Consider the following 23196-nt stretch of genomic DNA (forward strand, 5'->3'; position numbering starts at 1 on the left):
ATTTTTAGGCACTAAAGCTGGAAGTGCTGTTCCTCCAGCTCTGCTGGGATCAGCTGGGACTGTCCTGTCCCCACTGTCACCTGCCCAGCTCTCCCCCAAAGCCTTTCATCACTCACTAACTCAGAGTTAATGTTTAATTCGGGGAGTTCACTCCCTCCCTATGAAACCCTCCCTCCTTCCACTGGGAATTTGGAATTCCACAGAGAATTCCCTGCAAAGCCCCAGACCCCTCTGAGCAGGACAAGGGACTTCACTTTTTCACCCACTTGTGAAAAAGTCATATTGTGTGGCTCTACTCAGATATTTACTATATTTAATATGCTAGGTAGAAAAGTTATACTGTATTAACATTAGAATAATGTAGTGAATGTAGTTTTGTAATTAACAATAAGTTGTGGTACAATAGAAGCTGTGTATGTGTGTGATATTTTTTTTTGCTCAAGGAGAAAAATTCCTCAGCACAGAGAGAACATTCACAGAGGCCCCTAAACCTTCTAGTGAAGAAGAATTTATGGCCTCTTATCCACAGAATCTGACTTTCTCAAGGATGTATACTCTGATGTGGTTTTTTTTTAATTAACAGAAAGCTTTTGTGACAAGAAAGGACTGGAAATTACTTGTTTTACGTAAGATATGAATAGTCATAAACTGAAGGCTTAAAAAGGAAAACTTCTCTTTGTTCTGGGCCCTTCTCCTTCCCAGCCTTTGTCTGGAAGGGGGGGGACGGTAGTCCCGGGCTACCTTCTTTGCTCTTATTGTCTCATAAATTGTCCTACTCTAAATTGTTTAACTTTTATTATTGTATGTGTATTATTAATTTTTTTATATAATCATTTTTATTTTTATTAAATTTCCAAAAATCACAAAGCGAGTGATTGGCATTTATTACACACTGCAACCCCAATTCCAACTCCAGCCCTGCCCAGCCACCCCATTCATCCCCATTCCTCCTGCAGAATGATTTAAATTTAAATTTAAATCCAGGGATCAGAAGTGACACAGATCAATCTCTCAGGTGCACAGAGCAATAAATACAAGCAGGCTGCCGTGGGGCTTTGCCAGAGCTGCTGAACTGCAGAAATTCACTTTTTCTGCCTCCGTGCCAATAAAAGCAGTGGCTGTGCTGGGCAGATGTAACTTTGTTTGTTTGGCTTTGCCAAAAATTCCCGCTGTAAAGCAGGATAAAGGCTCCACATGACCTGTTTGAGTGTCTGTGACTCACTGAAGGGAGCTCTGTGAATCAGCAGCACCAGCTCCACTTCACGTGGGCTCTGCAGGACGGGCCAGAGCAGCTCCAAAACCTCCCTGGAAGGAGCTGAACAAAAAGGGTTGGATCCACTTTTGGGGAGGGAAAAAAGGGAAAAAAAGCAGGGAAAAGGGGCAAACGTGTCAGCAGAGGGTTCATTTTGTCCGAGGCACTGAGCATTCTCTGCCTGGCTGGCACTGCAGGAACCTGCAGCCAAATATTGCCCAAATTAGCACTTTTGGGAAGGGAAAAATCCCCCAGGCTGCAGCTCCCAGGGCTGAGGTTTTGCCCTGCCAAAGGGGGAGGTGGAATTTCGCTCATTTTTCTCACAATTCCCTTTTTTGAAGCTGTCCCAGGGAGTTTGGGGGCAGCTGAGGCAGGGCAGGGACAGCACAGAGCCGTCCTCAGGTGAAGCAGTCCCCACTTTACATCCCAAGGCAGTTTTAAAGCCAGCCCAGGGATTTTTTGGCAGTGTAAACCCCACTTTGCCTCAGCCTGGAGCAGTGTGGCCAAGGTGAACAATTAGGCAAGCTTCATTAAACCTCCCCAAAGGGGCTGTTTGCTCCCATTATTCAAATACTGAATTTCCTTCTCAAACAAGGGGATTGCTGCCCTGCTTGTCAGGGTGGGTTTGGTTTTTTTTTTAATTATATGCATTAGGTTATTCTTGATGTCCATTCCTAATTACTCCTCAGGACACTGCTCGTGTGACAAAGGGAATCACACACAGCACTGGCACTCCTGCCTCTGGACAGGCACTGACTCCAACTACAGCAATTGTGCAATAACCATTCCCTCCCTGCCCTTCCTGAGCTTTCCCTGTGTGCCTCCAACCCCAGGAATATCCAGGATAATTGGGGTGGTGCCCATTTAAACTCCTCTCACAGCCTCATCCTGCTGCAACAACCTCCACTGCATTTTGGGGTTGGTTTTGGGGTTGATTTTGAGGTTGATTTTGGGGTTGATTTTGGGGCTGATTTTGGGGTTGATTCTTGCACTCTCTCCCCAGGGCTCTGCCACCACTGGGGCTGTGACATTCCCACTTCAGTCCCCTCTGTTTCCCACCCTCACCAGCTCCCTGCTCCCTCTGGCTCTCCAGTCTGGACCAGAAATGATTTTTTTATTGCCCACTACACCAGTTGCATACACAGAGAAAGATCTGCTGGCCACAGGAAGAAATGTGTCTGCAGCACAGGAAATCAACTGGTAAGAATTTAAAGAACTGAAGATAACACAGTCCTCACTCCCAAAAATGGTTCTCTGCTTGATCAAGAAGCAAAGCAACACCAAAGCTCACATTATTAAATATCATAAATGAATTCATTATTTAATTAAAGAGAAATGAACGACTTTTGTGATTTTGCCTCCTCTCTCAAAGCTGCTTTATTTACCACGGCACAATTCTAAATTTCACATCAGCTGGGTGGCTCAGCTTGGCAAAACAGGAAGGTCTTGAGGAAAAGCAGAAAAACCAACCCACAGTGAGAGCCCAGACGGGCAAAATGCTGCGAGGGTCCTTTGAAACCCCAACACAGAACCCAGGGCTGGCTGCAGGAGACACCGAGCAGGGCTGGAGGAACACACTGAGCTGAATTTGGAGCATTTCCCCTGGGCAGCCCAGCTGAGGCTGATCTCACTTCACAATCGTCTCCTCTCCCTTGTAAACCACGACGTTCTGCTCTGTCTCGTGCACTTGCACCTTGTAGAGGATTCCCCGGGGCAGGAGCCTCTGCAGGCTGTCCCAGATGAACACAGCGATGTTCTCCGTGGTGCTGGGGGGACAGCAGCGCGGTCAGGGCTGGCTGGGGTGGCAGAAATCACACCCAGGTTTGGGGCAGCTGTGCCCAGGATGGGCTGGGGGATGCTGGAGGGCAGCTGGTGACAGCTGAGTGACGTGGGGATGGTGGCAGTGCCAGCACATGAGGGTGAGATGGGGTGCAATGGACAGGTCCTGGCCGGCCAGGCCGGTGTGACAGGTCCTGGTGTGACCAGGGGCAGCACACAGGTGTGCCCAGCTCACAGGTACAGCCTGCCCCAAGCCCTCCAGGAGCCCCCATCACCCACCTCACCACCTCAGAGAAGTAGGGCACGTCCTTGTCCAGGTTTTTGTGGTCCAGCGGCTCCATGATCGCTTCCTGCAGAGAGAGGATGGTGACAACCCTGTCCCTGCCTGGCCTGAGGCTCAGATAACCACACACAGCCAGGCTGCAGCACGGGAAAAAAGGGAAAGAGCCCCAAATCCAGCTGTGAAATTCCCAGCTGGAGACATGGTACTGCCTCACATAACATAGCAAAGGCACTTAAGTCTTCAGTTATTCCTTAATTCCTTTTTTATGTCCTGCCATCATCAGCTCACTGCATCTCCACGCTGGTACCAAATTGCTGAGCTCTAACCAATCCTCCCAGGGGATCAGAAGGAGAACTGGGCTGTCTTTACCTGCATGTATTCCTTCAGGTCTGTCAGGTTCATCACCATCCCCGAGACCGGGTCAATCTGCAGGGGAAGCACAGGGAGATGGCAGCCTGGCAACACACACCAGACAGGAATAGCTGTGCTCAGGTCCACCAGGAAAACATCCTCCACTGTCACAGCTTCCAGCTCCACCCCTGTGATGTTCCCAAGGGCTTGATACAGCCTGGAAACAATTCCAGAGGTTCCAAGGAGATGACACCAAGGAGAAACAACTCACTGGAAGAGCCTTCATGATGATAAAAGCATGGGAAGGGCATTAAACTGCAAATCCTTGCTGTGAACAGGGCAATGGCCACGGGAAACCTCCTCTAGTGACGGGCACAGAGTTTCTGAAAAGCCTCTGGGAAATCCAGAGTGGGGCCACAACTGGGGGGTTCTGAGGAAAAGAAGGAAGGAGCACTCACCTCCCCACGCACAGTGACCACAACTGAAAAAAAAGAAAAGATCAGGTCACTGTGATGTCCACAAACCCAAACCCAAATCTGCAGCTGCTGCAGGGGACACACAACCCATCCCCTGGTCACCCACGGGCTGCACTCAGGAGTGGGACTGGTTTTATAAAATGAGGGGATGCTCCATAAAAACAACGACTCAGAGGCACAAAAATCCTGCCCCAAGGTCTGGTGGCCCAGGCAGGTGGAGATAAGGCTGTCTTCCCTGATAAGGCAGCTCCTTAGAGCTTTCAGGGTGCCAACAACACAGGGAGCCACTCCAGGAACTGGAGAGATCCAATTCTGTGTGCTCGGGGTGTAGAAATGGGAGAACTTGTGAAAAAACAGTCAAATAATATTTACAGGCTGTTTAATTTGCGTGGCTTTTGCTTAGAAAAATCTCCATTCCAATCACAATGACTCTGCAGAGTGTAAACAAGCAGATTTGATTTAAGAAGTGGCATTGGAAAATAAATATTTATTATCTATTCAACCGAATAGATGGCAAACCCATGCTATGGTTCAACCCCCTGCTGCTGAGATTTCCTCCTAATTCTTAATAAAAACACAAACATAGACACTAAAAGCTGTATTAGGCTGCTGAAATGAGTGCCCAGCCCTCCTGGGGGTGCTCCCCCCTGGGAGCAGGATGGAAATCAGCTTCCTACCTTTGTAGTTGTGTCCGTGCCCATTGGGATTGTTGCACTTCCCAAACAGCTTCAGGTTCTCCTCCTCACTCAGGGATTTGCTGTGGGAAAGGCAGGCCTGGCCCGTCAGCATCTGCTCCAGATGTGCATGTATTCACTCAGCTCTGCTTTCCAGCTCTCCAGCATTCCCTCTCCCACATTTAACCCAGCTCAGGGGCACAAACACACACACAGGAGGGTTTGGTCCATGAAATGATCTTGTTGAGAGCAGTGAATCTTTTTTTTTTCTGTGGTTTTGTGTTTGTTTCACAGCATCTGCCTGACGCCACTGCTGGATAAATGTTCAACATCTGGGCCCAAAATCACTTAGGCCTGGAGCAAGCTGCACATTTGGGTTTATTATTAATTAACAAAACTTAGGGAGCCTCTCCAATAAATACAAATGAATTTCCTCTGAATCTTCCCTTTGAAGCAATCCAGGGGCTTGCCCCGAGTGTTTCAGGTCAAGGCACATTTTGGGGACATCACAGAACGCCAGGACCACTGAGGCTGGAAAAGAACTGTGAGATCAGGGGGTTCAACCTGTGACCCCGAGTGCCACGTCCGGGAGTGCCTGGGGCACCTCCGGGGATGGGCAGCTCCTGCCAAGGCCTGACCAGCCTTTCCATGGAGAAATTCCTGCCTAAACCTCCTCTGGCACAGCTCGAGGCTGTTTCCCCTTGTCCTATCGCCCCCAGCCTGAGAGAAGAGGCCGAGCCGAAAACCTCCTCTGAGGCAGCTCCACGTCAAGGCGCTCTTTAGAAATATATCAGGTTTTGGGGAAAAAAACATCAGATGGGGGCGGGCGCAGGGCGATGTTTACAAAGCGAAAGCGCCACTGGCTGTGCTCAAACACGGAACTGCAGCCGGGCACGGGCGGGGAGAGACCCGGGGAGCGCAGCGCGGGCTCGGAGCCTCCCCCGGCAGGGCTCACCTGTGGGGGCTCACCTGTGCGGGGCTCACCTGTGCGGGGCTCACCTGTGCGGGGCTCACCTGTGCGGGGCTCACCTGTGCAGGCGGTGGCAGGCGCTGAAGGTGACAGAGCGCGACAGCCGCGCCAGGCGGGCGGAGCGCGGCGGCATCGCGGGACCGGAGCGGGGCCGGAGCGGGGCGGCTCCAGCCCGGCCCCGGGGGCGGCTCCAGCCCGGCCTCATCCCGGCCCCGGGGCGGCTCCAGCCCGCGGGATCCGCCCGCCGACACCCGGGCATGCTCCGGTCTCTCCCCGCGTTCAGCCCCGGGGATGCTCCGGTCCCTCCGCGCCGCTGTTGGACCCGGGGATGCTCCAATTCCTCCCCGCGTTCGGCCCCGGGGATGCTCCGGTCCCTCCGTACTGGAATTGGAGCCGGGATGCTCCAATGCCCCCCATGTTCAGCCCCAGGGATGCTCCGGTCCCTCCGTGCCAGTGTTGGACCCGGGATGCTCCAATGCTCCCATGTTCAGCCCCAGGGATGCTCCGGTCCTTCCCCGTGTTCGGTCCCGGGGATGCTCCGGTGCCTCCGTGATGGATACGGGGATACTCCAATTCCTCCCCGTGTTCAGCCCTGCGGCTGCTCCGATCCCCCGGTGCCGATGTCAGATCCGGGGATGCTCCGGTCCCTCCGTGCCGGTGTTGGACCCGGGGATGCTCCACTCTCCCAGTGCCCCGCTGGGGGCTGCTCCCCCGGGGGAAGGCTCCAGGAGGGCGGGATGTGACAGTGACCCAGAGGCTGCAGGGCAGGGCAGGGCCGGCAGGACGGGAGCTGTTTGCCATCTAGTGGCTTCCACTGCTCTGGCTGAGCCTCCTCTGCCTCTCCCAGAGCTGCAGCCCTGAGGTAAAATCCCTTTTCTTTTCCCAAGACCCGTAAGGGAGGTGAAGGAAGGTCAAAGGAGGCAAAGCCCCAAGGGTGAAAGGGCTCGTTTATTAGTCAAGGAAATGATTCAAATAATTCTTCTCACAATGAGGAAATAGAACTGGAAATCTTCACTTTCCCCCACCCACCTACAGCCTTCAGCAGCTGGAGAAGCCAGGATGACACAGGGGACTGGAGTCTGTTCTGCTCTGCTCAATCCCAAAGGGATACCAAGGCCACAGTGGAGCTCTCCGTGTTTCCAACTGGTGTTTCCTACTGGCTGAACTGGGAGGAAGGCAGGAATTGTCAGCCAGCAGAGCTGTATCGTGCTCTGGAGATGTCCATCTACAAGGCTGTGTGAGGGCAGGGAAAGAAAGGAAGAACTTCCCAAGGTTTTATTTGAGGGCTCTTCTACGGTACAGAAAAAGCACAGCTTCTGTGAGTGTCTGCATCTACCCTGGAGTCCACTGAAGGCAACCTTGATGCAGGGAGGGGACTGATTCCCCTTCACTGGGCCCATCTGCCACCTGTTGGGTTTTCCTCCTCTCTTCTGCTTTCCATATTTCAGCCAAAGCCCCGAGCGTTGATGTTCTCTTCCCCTCAGAGCACACTGCTGCCAAAGGAAGGCCTTGTTCAGCTTCCATTTTCTCCCTTGTGAGCCTCAGCCTGGCATCCTTTGGGAACTGCTGCTATAGCTGGTCTAGCAAGATAGTAAAAAAAAAAATGTAGATAAAGCAGTGGGCTGTGGGAGCGAAGGGGCTTCTGCCTTCCTTGGCTGTATTTTGTTAGGAATACAGGAGGTGATGGTGGAGAAAAGGCAGCTCCTTCACCCCAGACGTGATGGAAAGGTGGGAGGTGAAAGCAGCAGAGGGTTTTCCTGAGCCTGGCTCGGCCCTGAGTCCCAGGAGGTGCCCAGGAGTTCCTCAGTGGGCAGTGAAGATGCCGTGGAACCCGTAAGGCATTGGCACCCCGACTTCTGCTCGCCCCAGCTCCTGGAAGGACTCTGCATCCAGGACGAGCAGGAAAGCACTTTGGTTCTGCAGGAGGAGCAGAAAGGCACAGTGAGTGTCCAGGCTGAGCTTCTTTGCACACAAAGGCACAAAGCAGGCCCTGGAGACCAAACCTCAGAGACCCACAGGCTGCACTGGGGGAACCTCGACATCCTCAGCAAAACTCCTGCTTGCACTGCCTGTGCCTGGCCACGACAGAGCCAGCACTCAGGGGAGCAAGGAACTGCCTGCCAGCGAGCCTCAGACTCCATGCTGAGGTTTGAAAAGTGAATTAACGCCGTGTGACTTTGATAAAGTGCTGCCAGCAAGTTACCTCAGTGGGGGAGACCACCACAGACAAGATGACTCCGCTGTCCTCTGCCGTGGCGTTGGGCACTGGCACAAACACGGGCTCTGACGGGTAGCAGCCCTCCTCCTGCCAGATCTAGCAGGCACAGAACACATGCATGAGTTTCAGGGACATATGGATGAGTTTAATTTCATTAATACTTGTCTGCTACAGGGAGCAGAGTTACAGGTGTTCCCCACGAAGGCACCTGGAAATACTCTGCTCCAAGAAACTTAGAGTCCAACCTTTAATTTATTTTTCCTCATTCCAGGAGTGTGATGGTGCCATCCTCTCCTGTTTGGTGACTGTGCCACGTTCATAAGGTGCCAGGTGAGGGATGAAATTGGGAATCTCATCCCAGACCCATCTGGGCAAAGCCCTAAGGCCCCCAGCAAATGACACAACCTCAAATCCAGTTCAGTGGAAGGACTCGATGATCTGGCTTCACCTCACCTTGAAATTCTTGGTCTCCACATCGACCTTGATCAAGGAATTTCCCACCAGGTGCCCGAATCCGCAGCCGTAGAAGTAGCGGTACCTCCTGCCGTTGTACCCGCTGTAATTGATCTGGGGGAACTCCAGGCCCCCAACCTGCTCAAAGCCCTCGGGGTGCAGATTTTCGTGTGTGCACCAGACCTGGGAGAAACGTGCAGAAATCACAGCAGGGTTGGTTTAGCTGGGACAGGGCAGGAGAGCTGAGTGCTCCCTCCAACCTCTGCACAACCAAACGTGGTTAAAGCTCTGAGGCACAGGGCAGGAGTGGCTGCATAAATGTTATTTAGGGTTGGATACACACCTTGCCATCTGCACCTTTCACAGCCTTTGCCTGGGTGTAAGGCAGCGGGTTCAGGTTTTTCCCCACGGGTGTGTCTGAATCCACGTCCAGAGGGAGAACAAAGCGGCGAGGGAAAGCTCTGGGAACGGAGGCATAAACCTGTTACAGACAGAAAGTGATGCTGAGGGATGCAGGACAGACACTTCAGCCTTTTGGGGAACAATTCTGAAATTTTAGACACCCCTGAATTATTCTTCCTCTTCTTTTCCTTATCTCTTTGACCAAGTTCCGGTAAGGTAAAGCACACATTGGAAAGAAGAAGTTCCCTGCACATTCCAGTAATTTACAGCAGAAACCAAAACCACAAGAATTAAAGGGTCAGCACTGCTCTCACAGTAATTAATGCTGAGTTGGGTATGCAAATCAGCCCATTATCCCCAAATCCAGCCGTGGCACAGACACTGCACCGTGTTTTATTTGGTTAGAACAGGCTCATGTTGCTTTCCACCACTCTGTGGGGAAGCAGGAGAGCACTGTGCCCTCAGTGCCTGAAGTTACCCTGCTGGATTCTCTCCTCCGTGCTCAGGTACACGAGGATTCGTGGCTGGGAGTCCAGGGAATGCTGAGGATTCACCTGGGGAGCAGCGTGCAGCCCCCAGCAGACACTCAGCACATGGAGAGAGGGGATTCCTCCACTGCCACTAAAACTCTGCTCAAGCCACTTCTATAACCCAACATATTCCCACACAAATAAAATAGATAAGGACTCTGTTTTGGAGCCTTTCAGTTACTTCAATCTGCAACTCCCCAGTTCAGTTGTGAAACTTCTCTTTAATCACGTGTGTTAATCCTGAAACCCTGTCTTCAAAACATTTCTGGTTCATTTAACCTGGCTGAGGAACTCTGCCAGGCAAAATACCTTGCCAGGGTTAGTGAGCCAGCACATTTGGGCCAAGGACATGAGCCATGCCCAGACATTCCTGAGGCTTTGGATGCAGCGAAGTTTGAGATTCTATTCTGAAATGACTCCTCTGTGTGTGTGTGTGGGTAAAGCGAGGTGGTGATGCCACTTGTCACTGGAAGAATGTGGGTGTTGGAAACACAGACCCAGTGCTGGCACCAGGACACCTCCAGCCACATCGAATTCCACCTGGGCTGTGCTCAGAGAAGGACAAAAAAAAGCTGGGATTAACACTCTGCCCTACTTGAATATGCTCAAAAAAGGCTTGAAAAACCCCAAAATAAATGCCAGAAGAAAGCAGAAGCCGACAGGACACAGCTGTGCTCCTTTCAGGTCGGAGCTGAGTTGGTTCTCGACAGCTCAGGACACAGACAGAGGAAGTTCAGCCCTGTCTGGACATGCAGCAGCCCCCTCAGCACCCCGGGTTTCCAACACACACATCTGCAGGCTGAGAAACTGAGAGTACCCCCACTTTTCCCTATGCAAAACCATGCCCCTCACACGTCCTGAAATGGGGCTTTTCACAGAGCTGGACACAATAAATAATTTATTCGAATGTGCTGCTGTGAGGTGACTGTGGGGAACAGTGTAGGGGTTTCTGCGGTATTTGTGTTTCTGTGATTTTCATAAAAACTGCTTCTTCTCTGAAGTAATGCCTTAAAGAACAGGGTTCCTTTTTCCATTTAAAAGTCACGCTACAACTTATTTTGCATAATTTCTTAGGGGAAAATTGCATTACGCAAGGACAAGGAAAACGAATGCCATTAAAACCAAGGTTTTAAAACAGAAATAAATTCTGCCAGGTTATGGAGCTCCGTGTCACACACAGAGCTTGAAGAACTTCAAGGGAGTGCTCCATGGAGAGAGATTTAAAAGGAGAGAAAGCACCAAGAGATGATAATTTCAGTTTTTACAGAGCTGTGGCCGTGTTGTCCCCACGGCTCTCTGTTCTATTCTCTGGAATATGAAAAATTAATAAAAAATTGTGGAGAGCCTGTTTGCAGTTCTTCAGTGCAGGAATACAAATTAGCCCCTTTCATTTGATTTTCACTCATCTGCATCTGAATTTCAGATCTGTCAATAGGAATGGAACTGGCTACATTTTGAATGCAAGCAATACATTTTGAACCCGAGCTTTGGCGCAGAGAAGCCACTCCTGCAGCAGGAGGTGCTGGGGAAGCCAAGGCAGGGATCTCACCTGGTCCAGCCCCTCCCCGCTCCTCCTCAGGTTCTGCAGCGTGTACAGGGCCAGGCTGGTGCCCTCGTCCTGGCAGCACAGGTCCAGCACCACGCAGCCCCGCTCCTCGAAGGCGTTGATCTGGTGGAAGCTCACGAAGGGCTTGGAGCACCACCGGCCCCGCAGCACCTGCAGGGACCAGGGGACAGCTGCACCTCCTCTGCACAGCTCCTGATATTGCTGGGCCTTGGAGAGTTTAGCCTGCTGGTAGCTGCTAGCTCCTTTCCCAAGGGAAAGGTTTCTTAGGAAAGCTTCTTCCCAAAACAATGATCCTTTCCCCAAACAATCTTTCTGCAGGTGGTGTTTGCCTTTCTGGTTCTTAGCGAAAAACATTTTGGCCATTTCTCTCGTTTGACCGATGGCACTGGGGAGGTGTCAGTCCTGTTCACCCATCGTGTTCAGTCTGTACCAGAACACTTTATAAAATTAGGCAATTAAAGCCTTTTTATGCCTTTTGCCTTCTGAAATGTTTGGAGTCTTTCTCATCATTTGTTTGTGTCCTACAGCGACACCACCTCACACCTCACCACCTCCTCTGCCCCCATTCCAGCCCCTCTCATGGCCTGGGCTTTGCCTTCTGTCCTTGTGTTAGCACAAAAGGGCTGCTTTAAGCCATTAAGGAGCAAAACCAGAAGAAGGAAACCCAAAATACCAAGCAGCCCCTTGGTGTGCATCTTTCCCAGGTTCTGACCTTCTCATACCCTGTAGTTCCTGGGACCTGCATTTCAGTCCCTGAAAGTCTCGTGAGCCCCAAACTGCTCCTTTCTGCCTGTCCTTTTAGGGCTGGCAAAGAAATGAATGAACAGAGAGGAAAATGCATGAAGAAATCCCATTTTTAACGAATTTACACCCCTGCTTCAAACCCTTTACTGCAGTAAATTCTGCATTGATTCTTACACTCCCCATGACCACTTTGGGGGTCTAAAGTTCCAGATTAGCTCCTGCAGGGACCAGAGACCCCCTCACCTCCCCGGTGTGCTTGTTCACCACGTGGAAGTAGGTGTTGTGCTGAGGCTCCCAGCTGATCCCATCACAAATGGCTTTCCCACAGAGCTTGGAGGTGATGATCTTCAGCAGGTTCAGCCGGAGGGGTTGCTCGATGAAAATGATGTAGTTTTCAGTCATTCCTGAGGAGAGAAGGAGGGGAAATCCCCCAAATATGAGGCAAGAAAACATCTCAAGGGCAGAGAGAACCGGAGAGCCCTTTCTGCATCCCCAAATTCCCTGAGTTTGGGGTGGAGCCTTACCAAAGCTGTGGTAGTAGGATGGCTTTGCCCTGTCCATGGGAGGGATGGAGCACAGCACTTTGGCTCCCTCCAGCCTGTCCCCATGGCCTGGCTCCTGTGGGGGCACCCTGATGATGTTGTAGCTGGATCCTGGGAAGGGAAAAGGTGTTCAAAGCAAACTCTAAAGATTCTGCTCCTTCTGTTCCCCAGGAATCCTCCCCTAAACCGAGCAGAAACCCAACAGGCAGTTAAACATTCTACAGAGGATTTATCTACCAAAAGGAAAACAAAGAAAGGAAGCTTGAGAGGAAGTAGAAGGATTTCTCTGGGAGAATGCCAGCTCTGCCTGCAGTGCTCTCCTATAAAAATGGGCAGGATGAAAACCAAGCTCACAGGAAATGAAAACTCTGAGCCTTGGTGATGCTCATTTAATAAATCTGAGCATATGAGCAGGAAAGGATGGCACTTTTGAATGATAATAATCTAGAGTTTGGTGTGCCTAGCTGAAAAAAGCTGAACTTTGCTGAGGCCAAAAGGAAATGAGAGCAGCAAGAATGAAAAATGGTCAAAACTGGGAAAATGTGGAGCTGGCCTGAGGGATCACAGCAAAGGGTAGAAAGATTTCACACAGCTGGCAGGGACTGAGAGCCCTGAGCAGCCTTGTGGATGGAACACAACCCTATCAAGATGCTCAGAGTCCTGAGAAAAGGAAAAATATCCCATAAAATTCAGCGTTGCTGTAAGACAGCCAGGTGACCAGAATGAATTCTGTCTTCTCTCCTGCATAAAACCCTTATGGTGCTCATCAAAAGCCAATTACTGTAAGTGAAAAATATATGACTAATTGTTAAATTTTTTAAGATGAGGCTTCAACAGCGGATGGGACTTTAAAAAAAATCATTCTCCTGTTTTCAGGCAAAGCTTGGGAGACAAAGAGGAGAATTTACTGGATATTCACAGGCCAAAGTCAGAAGCATCTAAAACTAAATCCCGAGAGGAGCCAGCTTTATGGGGCAGACTGCCACTGACATTTTGACTCGGAAACCGCAATTTCTGGGTCTCTTTGGGTGTTTCTTCAACAGCTGCTCCTCGAAGCAGCACCAGCAGGGATCCTGTACACCCTGCCCAAAAATGCAGCCTGGCCAAGGCCAGCTTACCGTGCTTGCCATAGGAATTGCCCATGTTGTAGGTGGTCCCATCAGGCTCGTAGTGGGGATGGGCTGTGGCCCCATTCACTGCAATAAACTTGCTCCAGTCCACCTGCAAATGCCAAAGGTTTTCAGTCAGTGCAGAACTTTCGGAAGGGTTGGTTTTGTGGAAGTCTGAGGAGGAAGAGCAGATTTTATTCTTAATAAAAATTATAAATAAATATTATAATTATAAATAAAAATTATTCTTAATAAAAATAATAATAAAATTATTATTTTATTATTAGTAATGTGGTATCTGGACTGCAGCCTTCATCCTGCCTGCAGTCTTCCTGAAATCCTTAAAAATGAGGATATTTCTCTATCAGTAAAGCAGGACTAATAGCAGTAGGCATTCCTTGGAAGACATAGATTATTCCTTATGGTGCAAGTGCTGACACAGTGGGAATGTTGCCCATAATAAGCACAGGCAGGTGTATGAAGGGACAGTCACTGCCCCAAAAAATCACCACGAGTTTTGTCACTGCAAGCTCAGAAAACCAGGTCCTATCAAGGCGTCTCAAAGTGGAGAGTTTAAATGTGAAATCATCCCTTCCATTTCTTCACTTAGACAAAAAAATCAGTCTGCATCTAAAAAAAAGGCTTGAGGGGATTTTTTGTTTTGTTTTATGATGAGATGGTTCAACAGAGCTGAACCTAAAAATCCCCACGTGTCTTTTCCTGGCTGCATTCTGGTTTACAGACAGATCAGCTGGCAGATCACCCAGGACACCTCAGTGGCTGTGCTTGCACACAGTTTATCCATGGCTCACTGCTGATCCTGCAGGGGAGGACTCCTGGAGCATCCTCAAGGCCTGAGGGATGCTCTGAGCTGGCATTTTTTTGGTGACAAGCAGGCTGGGCAGTAAATACTGATTTAGGAAGGGCAGAGTCCTCATTCAGCCCTTCTCACTGCTGTCCAGCCCAAACCCCTTCTAAGGGTGCAGGTGGGGGGACACCCAGCTTGTGCTGTCACATCCAGCCACGCTCCTGGGATGCACAGGACACAGGGAAAATCTTCTCTGATGTTTTGGTCATTTCCTAGCAGCGGGGAGAAAAATCAAGTGGCAGCTGAACCACCCCTTCACAACTAAAAGGTTTGATCAAATGCAGATTTGGAGTGTGCCAAGCTCGGGGTGTAAAAAGCAGATGAAGGGAATTGATAGGAAAGCACAGCACCAGGGAGAAGGCAGATGTGAGATCAGCAATGTTCACTTTTTCTCGTACACAGGAAAAAGTTGTTTCCTGTTCTGCTGAGAGGTGCAGACAAGCCCAGGCAAGCAGGGAGGGCAGAGGAGAAATGCCAGCTGTGCCCAGCCGGGCAGGGACAGCACCTCCACCCCTCAGAGCTGCCTTGCTGCTGCTGTTCAGGGACTAGAAAAAGAGATGCAGCTGGTCCAGACAAATTCCTTTTGGGATTGGAACTCCCCTTGATCCAGCAAGGTGTGGTTCTGCAGCATCCTCACCCCAGCTCCCTTATCCCACCTGCCCACACCTTCTCCTTCGTTTCCAGCGTCTCTGGGTCCACCTTGTGCATGAAGATATTCTCGCTGCTGACGTAATAATCCCCTCTGTACAGCACATAGTTCACATTGCAGTTGTCACTGGGCTCTGAAACAGAAATCCCAGAGTTGTGCACAGCTCTGCACAGCTCATGTCACATTATGGCAAGTTAGAAGTGTTTAAACAAATAAACCCATTTGCAGTGACATTAATCCCTGCGTGATTGATTGGAAATATCTCACTAATCTACAAAGGGAAACTGTCTGTGCAGGTGAAATCAGTTTACAGGGACAAGGACAGGGATGGAAATCACTGCTAGAGTTGGGAAAAAGCAGATGGGGTGTGGATAGGTGTGGAATATCTTGAGGGAGCTGGGGTGGGGATTTGGAGGGTGTCACCACGAGTGAAGGTGTGAGCACCTCGGGAAAGGACAGATGACACGGTAGGAGGGGACAGGAGACAGAGGACGGCCACAGCATGAGCACCAAGCTGTGAACTTCAGACCTGTGCTGCTTTTAGTGGGGGACACCTGCATTTAAGCCTCTTTCTTCCCTGACGTACACAGAATCCTAAAGGTCCTGGAACTTCCATTCCTGTGCAGCACCGTCCCTCACCCTACTCAGTAATCTCCTGCCCCTTAGTCCAGGAAGGGAGGGATTAGCCCACTTACCCTACAAGCTTAGCAAGGCAAGGTGTTTTAAGGGCAAAGCTGTGTCTCAGGTAGAATATCAGGGTGTAATGCTCATTATCAGCACTGCACAGGATGTTCTCTCAGGGAGAGATTTCTTTGGGAAATTTGTAAGAAGATCTGGGATTGAGCGATCTGAAGAGGCATTAAAACATTAAACTCTGCCTCCTCCAGCTGAGGCTGACACCAATTTGCATAATTTTAGCATTTGAGTCATAATCTAAGAAAAAACACGGGCCCACAGCAAGTCTGTCAGACTTCCTCACCCCTCCCTCTCCACCTAACCACAGGTTCCTCCAGGAAAATCTCGGGACCCTTGTGGTTCTTGGCCCTTACGGGGGGGCTCGAAGCGCGACAGGAAGCGCCCGAAGAGGCTGCGGCACGGGTCTGGCATGGCCAAGGTGCCGAACTCGGAGGCCACGATGCGGCTGTGCTGGCTGTTCCTCAGGTAGGAGCTGCTCTGCAGGAACCTGCTCCTGTAGGTCACCGTGCCGTGGGCCAGCTGGAACTGGTGCAGCAGGGCCATGCCATCAAACCAGTGGTTGAAACTTCCAGGAGAGAGAAAAGAGAGATTGAGAAGAGTTGGGCTTTATGTGATGCTCTGTGGTGGCCTCTTTTAAGTTTATTGATGGCTGTAAAAGCTGGGTCCCAGATCTCCTGAACCATTAACCAGGCACAGCTTTGTTTGGGGAAACACCTGAATCAAACAAAACAAAATAAAAACCAAACCAAGCCAAACCAAACCAAACCAAGCAAAGCCAAACCAAACCAAACCAAACCGAACCAAACCAAGCCAAACCAAGCCAGGCAAAACCAAACCAAGCCAAACCAAGCCAAACCAAGCCAAGCCAAGCCAAGCCAAGCCAAGCCAAGCCAAGCCAAGCCAAGCCAAGCCAAACCAAACCAAGCCAAACCAAGCCAGGCAAAACCAAACCAAACCAAGCCAAACCAAACCAAACCAACCATACTATACCAAACCAAACCAAAGTGAACCAAGCCAAGCCAAACCAAGCCAAACCAAGCATATTCGCAGCTGTGGGATGTGATGTCTGAAAACGCAGTGTGCAAGGTTTTTTGGGAAATAATCCGTTACAGGTAAGCCACCCACGCCTGAACAGGGAATGGAGTTTGTGTTGTACAACAATACAAATTATTGCTGCGGACCCAGAGGCTTTTAGCTGTCGGATTTTGCAGGATGTTATTGTCTCCAAGGGATTTGTGAGACTCCTAGAACACCTGGAGGTCTGACTCTGGGAATAGGAGAAGGAGATCAGCTCTGGCCAGTTGCTGCCATCAGCTGAATTGCCAGTTACCAGGAGGGCACATTCCAAGCCACAGGGAGTAAGTGCCTTCTGGAAATATTTGAATATATTATTTTTAAAACTGGGTGGATTTGCTTCTAGAGCAGCTCACACCATTTGGTGTAACCAAGTCTCCAAATTCCTGCCCTGGATTTCAGAGTGTTCAGGGATGGATTTTTGTTCAGGACAGAGGAGCAAAGCTGGGGATGTTTTGTTCCCCATCCCACCACGGTGAGTGGGTGAGAGCCTCTCTGTGACTCAGCTTCTCCAGCCTGGGGAACTTCACCATTCAGCTCCTCTTCGCAGAGAATGGGAGTTCCCACATGAGGGAGCAACTGCTCTCAAAAGAGTGACATTCCTCATTTCCCTTAAGTAAAAAGACACTAAAAGATGCTCTAAATAGTGATTGGGGAGGTCCCCTTTAGGTTTAGGCAGAGTTCTGGCCAGAACCATTTAAAAATTCATTTAAAGGAGACTTACTTGTCATTGCCAAACTCGAACTTGCCAGGGCCATTCCTCAGCAGATTGCCATTAATCCAGTGCGGGATGTGTCCTTTGATCTTGGCTGGGATGGGCTCGGGGGTCTCCTCCACGCTCTGCACTAAGGGGGAGATGCACTGCAGCCCCCGGGGTCTGTGGCGCAGGATTTGCTCCTTGGATGGGCTGGGCAGGTAATTCTTGAAACCTGCAAAGAGAGCAGGGAGAACAAAAAGCAGGGAATTGAGATTTTCACTGGAATAAAGTGACAAATGCTGGATTTTGAGGTTGGGTATCAGGGAGAAGAGCATTCAGCATCTGCAAGCAGCCAGGTTGTGGTGGATACTCAAGGTAAAGCCACAAAACCCAACGTACCCACAGAGAGCTGAAAATCCTGTGGGTTTTACTCTGCTCTAATTAATCCACAAGAGACCCTAGATCTGCAGCCCAAAGGAGGTAACAGAACATAGGATGATAGAAAAAATAACTTTTCTTTTGATGAGAGAAATGTATCTTTGGCTTGAATCTCATAAATAACTGAGAGAAAAAAATAAAAATAACTGCGATCCTAAAAAAATGGAAGAACACAAATGAAACAAGCCGAAGCCCATTTACAGGACAAAACAAACTTAAAAGGGGTTTTTTTTGGCAGGGAAATAAGCAGAGAAGGATAATTTCTGCTGGAGCCTCTGGTTTGACTTCAATAACCCTTTCTTAGTCCCAGCTGGAGAACAAAAGCCCCAGGAGAGCATGAAGTGATTGGAATGCTGTGAGCTACCAGTGATGTCAGTGATTGGCTCCCATAGCCTGGTTTGCAAAGCCTCATCAACACAGGGATTGTTGCAGCAATCCATTTAGCTGCAGAGGTGGATTTACCCAGGGGTGCCTCCCTGCCCGGGCTGGCACCTGCCCATCCTGCCCTCTGTGCAGCCGCTCTCCCCGAGCCCACGGAGCACAGAACCAGCCTGGGACTGCTGAGCACTGAGCTGGCAGTGAAAAACTGCCCAAAAGGGACGTGGAGGCAGAGCTCCATCACCCAGGGCTGGTGCAGACACCACGCACTGAACGGGGTCCAGGCTGTTACAGAATTCACTCTGATTTTTTGTTCTTTCACCATCACTGCTTCTGGCCTCCATCCTTTAATCCAGCTGCTGCCCAATTTCCCTCCTCTGAAACCTTTTGCTCAACATCCCCAGAGGAAATCTGCTCTTCCAGCCAGAATATCTGCAAAAGAGCTGAGCTGGCAGGCAAAATTCTTCTGAGCTTGTTTCTCTACACAAAAACACCCACAGGTTGGATGTCAGGATTGCAGGAAGGTAAAATGTAAGATTCCAGTGCAGCTCTCCGATCTGCCAATCCCCAAATCCTCCTTTAGATCTCTGAAGGGTTTGCAGAAATGCAGATTTGTCTTGCAAAGGTGCAAAGTATGCATTAAAGAATGAGAGGAACACATGCGTAAGGAGATATTCTGCACCCAAGCAAAAACAAAGCTGGCATGACTCAGGATGGCACTACATTAAAACTTCCTGGAGAGCACTGTAAATGGAAATTTTGGAAAGATACATTCTACAAAAGAGCCTGACCAGGGCTGGAAAAGAGTCCATGCCTCCCAACAGCTGTCCCAGAAATTCTTATATAAGAACTCTGTCTTAAAAGTTACGTCTACAGGCAATTATTCACTCTTTGGATAACTGGTCCTTGTCCAGGCGAGCAGGAAAATGCTTTGAATTTCTGAAAGGACATTATTCTTGTTTTTCTGGCAGCTCTGGTGTGTGGTTTTGGTAGTTTTCCGTTCCTTGTGTTGTATCTAGGGTGAAGAATCATATCACTTCCTAAGCTAGGCAAGCCATGTTCTTTTTGTTTTCCTTGTGCTGTGATAACCGTTCACGTGTTCATCTGAGTAATCCTTCTTGAAATCTGATCTAGTTAGAACTCATCTCCTTAGAATTCATTCCAAGGTATCCCCTAGAAAGTGGAGGTTCAATATAACAGACTATAAACAGCAGGAATATTTACGGGAATGCCCCACACCCAGGCCAGAGAGGGAGAAAAAAGCAGAGCAAGAGAATGGATTATTTTTTTTTCTTCTGGACATCATTCAAATGAGCTGAAGATCCTGGCAGAAATGAGTGCAAAATGGAAGCAAATCCCAACACTTAGATTAGCCAAAACAGAAGCTTCCAGAAAAGAGACAAGTCATTGCAGACAATTCTGAACAGCTAGGAGGAAGGAAGGCATGCAAGAAGAAAAAAAAAATCCTACTTGTCCTCCATATTAAACAAAAATAGATTTGATTAATGACTGTTATCTTTAATGTATCTTTGAAATTATCTGTGAATGCACTGAAGACATGGAACGCAGAAAACTCCCTATAAACATGTATTAAGTAATTGCAAAAAAATACATTTCACCTTCAGGGGAAAGCTCACTCAGAATTTAAAACTGCTTGTGGCATCCAGCTCCTCAAGAAGGAGCCAATCTCTCTCTGGAAGAGGCAGAAGACAGACTGGTTTTTAATCTTAAACAATATGTAAATAAAATGACTCCTGTTCTGGCCGTGCTCTGAGATGGAAGAACTTGAATCCACAATTAAAGCCCTACAGTCCCAGTGGGGCTCTCTGTGTGTGATTAAACATCTGAAAATCAGCACAGGATCACCACCTGCCCTCTCACAGCCCTCATTTCTCCACCACAGTTTCCATCCTGCCTCAGACTTTTCGAAACAAGCTTAAAAGTCTTTTTCATACCCGAGCAGAGGCAGTGCCAAACAGCGAGCTGTAACTCTCCTCCAATCTTTTCTAAACATAGCAGGCACTCACTGCAGAGCTATCCTGGGTGGCCTTTTGCTCAGCTCCTGTTTCCCTGCACTGCGTGCCATGATTTCACTGCCCAGTACAAACTGGCAGCCCAGCACTGATTATTTATTGATTGTTTATAGCCAGAAATGGTGGGATGAAGGACAGGCTCGGGAAGAGAAAGCTGCTGTGGGTGCAGACACCATAAATCAGATATTACATTGTACTTCACCAGTGGGTGGGACGTGAAATCTGGAATGGTGGATGCCGAAACCATGGGAGACATTTGCTAACGCTGGGATCACATGGGGGAGGACAAAGCCATTTTAATTTTAACCTACAGGTTCAAACCTAACGCTCAGGAACCACCTCTCCACACACTGTTTCACTCAGAGGGACATCTAGAATTAAGGGTAAAATTTTGCAAATAGAATGTTCACTAATTCTTCAAGCAGGGAGAGTGAGGCAAAAATTCTGTTTTCCCTAGGGATCATTCAAACTGGGAATAATCCCCTGGCACAGGCTGCGTTTTGTTCCCTCTAACACACAGATTGGCACAAGACAGAAGCAAAGCACTTTTCCCCGACCCCCAGCCCAAACCAGAGCTGTGGATTTGTGCCCTCCAGAATTCCAGCCTTGCCCAGGGCTGGAGCTCTGAGCTCCCACTGGGATTTCCGAAGGGAAAAGGTGCAGCACTTGCCTTGGGAGTGCCGGGAAGTGCCCGTGCCGGGCTCCTTGTTCCATGCAGCCGCTTGGTTCCCCATGGCCAGGGGCTCAGGCGCCCACTTCCTCTCTAACAGCCAGAGGAGCAGAGGAAAACAGAAAAGAAATGACAGAAAACACAGGGGAAACAATAAACGGAGAAAAAGGGCAGGGGAAAGCTCAAAGGGAGGAAAGGAGAAAGGCAACAGTGAACTCCGGCACATGGAATAGTTGTTGATTTCCTGGCATAAACAGAGTCTACACTTTGGGGTCTTCTGGCGGCACAGCAAGGCAGATTTGAGAATTTTTCAGCTCTTTGGATACCTTGGAAGGGAGGTATCCAAATTTGAATTGCTTTGAATTTAAAAGGCACAAAAACACCACTACCTTCAAAAAGGGAAAATTCTCATTAGATCGGCCATGATTTTTATTGGTCCCTTATTTCTGAAAGTAGCCAAACCAAACCAAACACAAAACAAAACACAGAAACAAAGAAACAGAGAAACAAAGAAACAAAAAGCAGCTCAAGCCGTGCAATGGTGACACAAAGTGCAGGGTCGGGCTGCAATATAAAATCCTTTTGGGGCAGTTCACCATTTGCACGTTCAGGTTAAAGCCTCGGCAGCGATGCGGCTCCAAAGAAGCCTCTCCCTGCCCATTCCAGCTGGCTCCCTCTCACAGAGAATCTGCTGCGTGCTGCTTTCCCAGCTCCAGACCATCTGTGCTGCTGTAATCCTTGCCTCTGCCGTTTCTGCACTCGACAAATAACACACATTTTCTGCCATCTAACAAAGCCTTCAAATCGCCCCGCTGCGAATTTCTGAATTTTAGGAATTGCTCCGCCGCCCCGTGTCAGCAGCCCCTTCCCGAGGGGATGCGATGGAAGGGATCGTTTTCCACGCGTTTTACCTGGAATGAATTGCATCAAAGAGCAGAGGAAATGCAGCAGGTGAGCGAGCAGGAGGCTGGCGGCCGACAAAAGGATTTTGGCGAGCATATTCCGGCGGGCAGGAGGCACGGGCTGAGCGCGGAGGTAGCGGTGCCAGGGCAGCGAGCAGGAGCGGTGATGGTCGGCAGAGGTGAGCGCTGCCTCTCATCATCCTTTCACAATAAGAGCCGTGCCCGCAGCAGCGCCGCGCTCCGCGGGCCGGGGCGGAACCTCCGCCACATCCTCCGCGCACCTGGGCCAGGTGAGCTCCGAGTGCCAGGGCACTGCCAGGGCACTGAGGGACTGCCAGGGCACTGCCAGGGCACTGCCAGGGCACTGAGGGACTGCCAGGGCACTGCCAGGGCACTGCCAGGGCACTGAGGGACTGCCAGGGCACTGCCGCGCCTCGGAAAAGCGCCCTGTGCCAGCCGGAGGACAATAGGATGTGAATCCGTGTACCAGAGCAGCCAGGATTTCAGGTAATTCCGTCAGAGTCCTGTCGCCTCGCCTTCTTGTTCATCTCCCAAAAATATTTGGGATGCAAGATAGTGTTGTTTCAAAAGCTGAGGAGCCATTTTGCAGCTTAGTGGATCTCAGGGTTTCGGGAATATTGGTGGCCACGCCAGATTTCAGCACCAAATCCGGGCCGTGCTCTGCCGTTCCCGGAGCTTCCCTTCGGGGTGGCAGGAGCGAGGTGCCAGCCCCTGGAATGGGGATGAAACTTTTGCTTCGCGTCATGAAGCAGCTCTGAAAAGCTGCGCTGGGGCTGGAGAGGGAGCAGGGCAGCAGGCACAGCACTGCAGGGACCCCATTGCACAGATTAGTCCTCATCCGAAACCTGCTGCGAGTTAAGCTGATTTCTTCCTGTCCTTCCTGCATTTCCAGAACTCCTCTCGTATTTGCCCTCCCTTCAATTGTGCTTTCTCTCAACAAACCGAACTGCTTCAACCTTTTCCCTCAGATCGTCTTTTCTCAGCTCTTTATTCTTTCTGGTTTCTGCGAAATCTTGATTTCCACTTAACCCTTCATCTTCTTGAGATTACAATGAATTTTTAATGTGTGCTATTGATGCATTTGGGACTTGTAGTTTGCTGCTCTTTAGTCCTTTTTCTGTATCATTTGGGATAATGTGGAATAAGCAAAGCTGGAAGGAGATCACTATGCAATACCACACAGACTGATCTATGAGGGGAAAAAATAGTATTCATGGACTTTTTAACTCATTTGTTTGCCTCTACTTACTGATTGCTCTTATTTTTATATCATCACGCATGATCATGTCAATGACCTTACACCAAGCTATACCCACGGGTAATTTTTCCATATTAAGCCAGCTATTCTCATAAAATAGTTTTTTTTAAAAAATGTTATTCATAGTTAAGAAATCTCCTCCAGACTCTCTCCAGGATGGGA

General features: G+C 49.6%; 2 protein-coding genes across 2 annotated transcripts; both read right to left on the reverse strand.

The window, feature by feature from the left end:
* Positions 1-2596: 2596 nt before the first annotated feature.
* Positions 2597-6003, reverse strand: PTS (6-pyruvoyltetrahydropterin synthase). Its single transcript, XM_063417959.1, has 6 exons — positions 5845-6003; positions 4819-4898; positions 4124-4146; positions 3684-3740; positions 3311-3381; positions 2597-3018 (listed from the first exon to the last, which is right to left on the reverse strand). The coding sequence occupies exons 1-6, from the start codon at positions 5988-5990 to the stop codon at positions 2880-2882; spliced, it is 516 nt and encodes a 171-aa protein (XP_063274029.1). The 5' UTR covers positions 5991-6003; the 3' UTR covers positions 2597-2879.
* A 692-nt stretch (positions 6004-6695) lies between these two features.
* Positions 6696-22072, reverse strand: BCO2 (beta-carotene oxygenase 2). The gene is given in 13 exon segments (XM_063417803.1): positions 6696-7702; positions 7989-8099; positions 8457-8639; positions 8800-8937; positions 10938-11105; positions 11943-12103; positions 12224-12352; positions 13360-13462; positions 14885-15000; positions 15917-16128; positions 17362-17566; positions 21765-21883; positions 21885-22072. Coding segments are annotated over 13 exon segments (1830 nt in total). The 5' UTR covers positions 21956-22072; the 3' UTR covers positions 6696-7588.
* Positions 22073-23196: the final 1124 nt, after the last annotated feature.

The sequence above is a fragment of the Prinia subflava genome, chromosome 22 (assembly GCF_021018805.1).
Source record: "Prinia subflava isolate CZ2003 ecotype Zambia chromosome 22, Cam_Psub_1.2, whole genome shotgun sequence".
Taxonomy (NCBI): Eukaryota; Metazoa; Chordata; class Aves; order Passeriformes; family Cisticolidae; genus Prinia; species Prinia subflava.